The 7,285-nt window shown below is 42.5% G+C and overlaps 1 protein-coding gene across 1 annotated transcript; it reads left to right on the forward strand.

Annotated features, from left to right (window-relative positions):
- The first annotated feature begins 3,019 nt into the window (after positions 1 to 3,019).
- On the forward strand, positions 3,020 to 6,147 carry RBMXL2 (RBMX like 2). Its single transcript, XM_003910271.5, has one exon. It carries the CDS (start codon positions 4,592 to 4,594, stop codon positions 5,774 to 5,776), a length of 1,185 nt encoding a protein of 394 aa, XP_003910320.1. The 5' UTR covers positions 3,020 to 4,591; the 3' UTR covers positions 5,777 to 6,147.
- The last annotated feature ends 1,138 nt before the right edge of the window (positions 6,148 to 7,285 follow it).

Here is a 7,285-nt window from a genome sequence, read left to right on the forward strand (position 1 = left end):
GCAAGAGGAATATGTCTAGAGTTAATCCATCTCTACATTGCTGCAGGCCCCCAGTGTCCCCTCATTTCATGGACCCAGGTGGCCACTTCAAGCAAGCATACTGGGATATCTACTGGTCAATTGCAGTCACCTGCTGAACCTACAAATGTATTCTTCTGTTGGGTATCAACGTGTTCTACCTTAATGCACTCCTCCCCAAATTCCCTTGCTGGTTTTCCTATGGGTATGCCTTTAATAGGCAGTTTTCCATTGCTCTCTGTCTGGCCATATGGTCAGGCCACTGGTCACCATCCACAAAGCAGTAAAAACTCAAGCGGGGGATTTTTATCTTTGTTCAATTCTTCCATCACTATAAGGAAAGTAACACATAATATTTCCCATTAAACTGGTTTGTTTTTATGTTCTTCAAACATAGAGGTGGTCTTCCAAATAGGATGCTGTCCATTTACCTTGAAACTGCTATTTATAAACCAAACAACTTTCTGCTGGTCATTTGAGAACTATTCACAGGGTACTATCCATAGTATAGAATCTGACACCTCCTCACAATATTCCAAGTCAGTCCTGGGGAAAAGAATCTACCTGCTCCCCCAGTAGTGTATTCCTATTGTGACATAAGAAATATGTTTCATTTCTGCTCACAGTTACTGACACAGAGGTCTTAAAACCTTTGGAACTTCCTGGGAGATACGAGTACCCTTTGTTTTATTGAGGTGACCCTTGGCAGGCTCCTGGATAGCTTTGGGATGGCCACTGGTCACCCAAAATACCAAGCCATGATTAGAGGTGGATAATTTTCAGCCTCACACTCCATCCTCCAGGGAGGGGAAATGAGCTATAGATTGACTTAATCAATTGTGTCTGTGTCGTGAAGCCTCCATAAAAATCCCGAAAAGGCTGCCTTTGGAGTGCTTCCAGGGCATAATGTCCTTAAGGTTCATCCATGTTGTAGTATATGTCAGAATTTCCTTCTTTAAGGCTAAATAATATTTCATTATGTGTATATAGAATAGTTTCTTGGTATTTATGGGGAATTGGTTACACGACCACCAAGGATACCAAAATCCAAGGGTGCTAAGTCCCTGATACAAAATGATGTAGTATTTGCATATAACATGCACATATTCTCCCATATACTTTAAATCATCTTTGGATTACTGATAATACCTAATACAATGTAAATGCTACAGAAATGTTTTTATAAGGTATCGTTTATGAAATAGTGACAAGAAAATGAAGTCTGTACATGTTCAGTACGTACACAGTGTTTTGTGAAATATTTTTGATCCTCAGGTGGCTGAATCCATAAATGTGGAACCCACAGATATGGAGGGCTGACTATGCTACATTTTTAAATTAATTAATCTGTCAATGGATACTTTCATTGCTCCTACTTCTTGGCTATTGTGAATACTGTTGCTACATGTGTGGGTGTACAAATATCTAAGAACCTGCTTTCAAATCTTTTGGTTATATATCCACAAATAGGGTTGTTGAATCCTATGGTAATTCTATTCCTAATTTCTTGAAGAACTGTTAACTATTTTTAATAGTGGCTGTACCATTTTATACTCCCACCAGCACTACACCGGGGTTCTAATTTCTCCACATCCTTACCAACACTTATTCTTTTTGTGCTTTTGACAATAACTATCCTAATTGATATAAGATAATAAGATTATTACATTTTCTTCAGTCATGGGGCAGTTTCAATTAATGTCTGAGATTGAGCTAGTAATCGACTCAGATGTAAATTCTCCACTTCAAAGTCCCTGTAGTTGTTGGTTGGAGGCCCTCCAGGCTTTTGCCACAAGCCCTAATCTACCCTCCACACGGGTCCATTGTACACAGAATTTGTGCATCCTAGCACTTCAGGTTTTATTCTACACTGTGTGAGCTTGAACAATCTTGTTCCTTCCTATTTAGCAAATATAATCAATATTGCTTAAAGGTGGAATTTATATGCCTTGTGTTTTATAACACTAGGCAGGGAAGCATTCCCCAGTCAGACACAATATCCATTCCCAAAATATATTCAGGTAAAAGAGACACAATCATTTCACATAAAGCCCATGTAAGCATTCCAGTTTTCGCCCAAACTTTGATATTGATCATATCATTTTTTTGCAGAGCAGAGACCCTGTTTTAGGGGCCTGTGCAACCCCTCCCCTACAAATATGGAAATAAAGGAAAATCTGGAGTTCCTTTAAGGGAAATTCCATGCACCTAGCTAGCCCTGAGGAATGAAGTGAAGGAACTTCATCAAATTCCTTAAATGAATAAGGAAATTAATAAGCAAGAAAGTAATAGGAACCTAAAACAATAACCATGGAAGTTAGAGTCAGGAGATTTTTTGTTCCCCTATAGACACAAAATATAATGTCTTAACATATGTCCCTGAGTTGTCTTTCCGAAACCCAGATCCCACCAAACAATTCCACAGGCAGGTAGAACTCAGATAAGAGGGAACTGAGGACTGAACTCTGACAATCATTCTTTGTTCTTAATATCTTCCTGAGGGGCCTGGATGGAGTCACACTCAGGAGCCAAAGCTCATTCTTCTCTGCTGACTGCAAATTCTCTTCCTTCACCAACTGCAAATCAGAAAATCTTTGAATCTACCTATGACCTGTAAGCCCCCCGACTTCAAGAGCTATCTCTCTTTTGGGCCAATACCAATGTGTAACCTCCATGTATTGACTTATGATTTTGCCTGTAACTTCTGTTTTCCTGAAATTTACACTTTCCTTTAAAAATCTTTACCTGTAAGCCATCAGGGAGGTCAGAATTTCAGAGTAGCTGCCTGGTCTTCCTTGCTTGGAGCCCTGCAAATAAATGCCCTCCTTTTTCCTGCTGCACACCTCGGTGTGGATATCTTGTCTTATTGTGCCAGGAGAGCATATCTCAGGTTTGATTAATAAGTGGCACAAGTGAACCATCTGGAGTGATGGAAATGTTATAGATTTTAATGTGGGTCATGGTTACATGGATATACAAATATATAAAAGTTAATCAAGCAGTAACTTATAAAGTATTTACTTATAAAGTAAATTTACTTTGTAAGTAAATTTATTTATAAAACTTGATTTTATAAGTAAATTTATAGACAGCATTTTTAAGTTAGCATTCAATAAAAACATTAAGGGCAGTCATTCAAAAAAGTAGAAATAGAAGGCATAACTTCTTCCATAGTAGAGGAAAAAGAAACAAAGACAAATCACTTATTACAAGAAAAGGCATGAAAGATGGAAAAAAGGAAGGGGGAAAGGCATGGCTGATAGCAAAGATTTAGGAAGAAATCGCAAAAGTACTAAAAGATATAAGCGTCACACAAAATGGACTAAGGAAAAAAGATTTTTACGAATGACGAGGATCATTACATAAAAAAGGTATTCACCAGAATACGTAGCAATTCTCATTTTTTATATATCTCAAAATATAACCTTAAATTACATGAAGCAAAAACCAGACATAAAAACAGAGAAATTTACAAATCCACAATTGTGGTAAATTTTAAGAGCGTGCTAGTGTTTGCCAATTCTATCAAATAAAAAATAAGTTAGAAAAGGGAAGATTTAAATACCACAAAATAAGAGAGAACTTTGTCAAACATTTAGAGAATACACTTTCTGCTCAGTATATATGGAACATTAATTACACCATATTAGGTCACAAAGCAAGTCTCAATGAAAAACAATGGATATTGTACTGAGCATATTATAAAATAACCAACAGGTACATATGTTTGAAAATTTACAAACATACTTCTTTAATACATGGTCCAAAAAGAAAATAATAAAAATGAGAAAATATTAGGAACTGAACAACAGTGAAAACAACATACATAACTGCTCAAGGCATGATATTAACCGGTGCCTAGAGAATAAGTTTTAACCTTAAATATAACAATTAGAAGAAATATTTTTTAAACTCTTAATGTGCTAAGTGCCTTATTTAAAAAATTAGAAGAGAATAATATAAACAATAAATCCAATAAATGTAGAAAGAATAAAGACAATAGCACCAAATAAAATCAAAACAAGATCGAAAAGGCTAAAAGCTGATTATTTTTAAAAGATCAGTAAAATAAAATTTAAACTTGTAAACTGTTATTACTCTATTTTTCAATAATTGAAAAATGATTTTTAACTTAATAATTTTAGTAATAATTAAAATTTAACTATTTTTTTCTGTTTGAAAATGGTTTGGGTAACTTAGGTTTGGGATCATTATAATTGTTCTCATTAAAAGAAATAGAAAAAAATTTTTTCCACCTAACGGCTTTTCCCTGAGCTTTCAGGAGGCCATTAAAGCCGTTAAGCTCGGGTCAGGTGAATAGGAAGTTAAAGACTAAAAAGGAGACACAGAACTGCCGATTTTCCCGACGGCGAATCTGCCCTCCGCAGACAGCCGACCAATCACAGGCAGTAGGGGCGCGCCCTGCAGCGGGCTAAGGCAGCGGTTCCGGGGACTAAGCCACTACGCGCCGCCCGACCGGTAGGAGCCGCCCTAGACGAGCGAGCTCGAAGGCCTCGACTGGCGCCGCCTCATCGCCTCCCACCGCCACTGACCGACCGTTCGACCGGCAGACATGGTTGAAGCGGATCGCCCGGGGAAGCTGTTCATTGGAGGCCTCAACCTCGAAACCGACGAGAAAGCCCTCGAAGCCGAGTTTGGCAAGTATGGCCGCATCGTCGAGGTGCTCCTGATGAAAGACCGAGAAACCAACAAGTCGAGGGGCTTCGCGTTCGTCACCTTCGAAAGCCCCGCAGACGCCAAGGCCGCCGCCAGAGACATGAACGGCAAGTCCCTGGATGGTAAGGCCATCAAGGTGGCCCAGGCCACCAAACCGGCGTTCGAGAGCAGCCGGCGAGGCCCGCCGCCTCCTCGCAGCCGCGGTCGCCCGAGGTTCCTGCGCGGAACCCGCGGAGGTGGCGGCGGCCCGCGGCGTTCCCCCTCCCGGGGCGGGCCCGATGACGACGGCGGCTACGCGGGAGATTTCGACCTGCGGCCCTCCAGGGCCCCGATGCCTATGAAGCGCGGGCCGCCGCCGCCGCCGCGCAGGGCCGGCCCACCCCCGAAGAGGGCAGCGCCGTCGGGTCCGGCTCGCAGCAGCGGCGGTGGAATGCGCGGGAGGGCCCTGGCCGTGCGGGGGCGAGACGGCTACTCAGGACCACCGCGCCGAGAGCCGCCGCCCCCGCGCCGCGACCCCTATCTGGGCCCGCGGGATGAGGGCTACTCGTCCAGAGACAGCTACTCGAGCCGAGACTACCGCGAACCCCGGGGTTTTGCCCCCTCGCCCAGAGAGTACACCCACCGCGAATACGGCCACTCCAGTGTCCGGGACGACTGTCCCTTGAGAGGCTACGGCGACCGAGACGGCTACGGGTGTCGCGACCGTGACTACGGGGATCATCCCAGCAGAGGTTCCTACCGAGAGCCCTTTGAGAGCTACGGAGACCTGCGCGGCGGCGCCCCAGGACGGGGGACACCGCCATCTTACGGAGGAGGAGGCCGCTACGAGGAGTACCGGGGCTGCTCACCGGATGCCTACAGCGGCGGCCGCGACAGTTACAGCAGCAGTTATGGCCGGAGCGACCGCTACTCGAGGGGCCGAGACCGGGTGGGCAGACCAGATCGTGGGCTGTCTCTGTCCATGGAAAGGGGCTGCCCTCCCCAGCGTGATTCTTACAGCCGATCGGGCTGCAGGGTGCCTAGGGGCGGAGGCCGTCTAGGAGGCCGCATGGAGAGAGGAGGAGGCCGGAGCAGATACTAAGCAGGAACAGACTTGGGACCAAAAAGCCCTTTTCAAAGAAACTAACAAAAAGAAGAACCTGTTGTATGGTAACTACCCAAGGACTAGTACAAGGAAGAGTTGTTTTTACCTTTTAAGAATTTCCTGTTAAGATCGTCTCCATTTTTATGCTTTTGGGAGAAAAAAACTTAAAATTCGTTTAATTTAGTTTTGGAATTGTTAATGTTTCTTTCAACAAGGTCATGTTAAAAGTATATGAACCTGAGTACTAGTCTTCTTATATTTACAAGTAGAAATTCGATTAATGGCTTCTTCCCTTGTAAATTTTCTGATAAATGAGGCAAACAGTCCTAAGATCTTTCATAAACATCTGCTCACCTAAAATGGAAAAATGGATCATTCTGCTCATTTAAACCAACTAGATTTTGGGTGGAGAGTGGGAAGGATTGGTGTATGCTACTCTTAAGATTTCAGGGTATCTTTCAAACTGAATCTGTTTCCAGTATTAAAAACCAAACAACCAGCAACAACAACAACAAAAGTGATTTAGATCAAATGTTTATGTAAAGAAAATTATATTCAGTCAGTAAATCTGAAAAGTAAATGGATAATGTTGGCCATGTTTTGCCTTTTTGCCTTTTCTTTGGGAATCTACAGGATCACCTGTCCCTTCACTCCCAAAAGTACTATTTATGTTTTGAACGACAGTGGAATACTATATAAAAGGTTTGGCCAACCAACCACAAAGCTACAAAACAAGCAAACCCAAAATCCTTCAATTGATAGCGTTCATTTTCACCACCAACAAATTATTAAGAAACAAGTAGAAAATAAACCAGTGGTGGATTTGGGGACCATAATGGCTTCCATTCCTAACTCCAAGCTACTTGCCTTTGGCTCTAGAGCCAGTCACTGAGTCCTGTGGAGAGAATTGAGCTTTTTCCCTTAGGGGTGGAGGAATCAAAAGTGAGCAGCTTCAGAGCTCGGGAGCAAAGGTCAGAGAATCCCTGAAAGAGCTTGGCGTTTCAACCTCAGAGGATCTCAAACTGGCATGAAGGGGCTGGTTTTCCTGTCCACAAAAGGCGAGGGGTTGGATGGGTTGTCTCCTAGTTCTAAGGTAGGGAGAAGGGCTTCAACCGAAAGAGATTAGAGTCTTTCTCCAAGGTGTGTCAGGAGGAACATAAGTTTCCTCTTAAACATCTTTTCCATTCAGCACCTGTGGATTCCCCAATTTATCTGTGAGAAAGTTAATTGTACAGTCAAGGGACTGTAGCAACAAGAGAAAGAAGGATCGGGTTAAGGAGTATGACCCATGTTCAGTGTAATAATTGCTGGAGGAAACAGATAAGGGAACAACAACAAAAAGTACTTAAAGGGATCTGAATGCAACACACTCACATACACAACTTTTAAAAACATGATTTTTTTGACAAAATAATAAAGTAGGTGCATTAAAGGAGAGGACACACTAGTGGCTCAGAAGATCAAATGCAAGAAATAGCTAAAACATGATCCAGAAATTAATCTAGC

This window comes from Papio anubis, chromosome 12 (assembly GCF_008728515.1).
Source record: "Papio anubis isolate 15944 chromosome 12, Panubis1.0, whole genome shotgun sequence".
In the NCBI taxonomy this organism is placed as follows: Eukaryota; Metazoa; Chordata; class Mammalia; order Primates; family Cercopithecidae; genus Papio; species Papio anubis.

Excerpts from the sequence above, each read along its gene's own strand:
- RBMXL2 (XM_003910271.5), top strand. The coding sequence starts at position 4,592 with ATGGTTGAAGCGGATCGCCCGGGGAAGCTGTTCATTGGAGGCCTCAAC.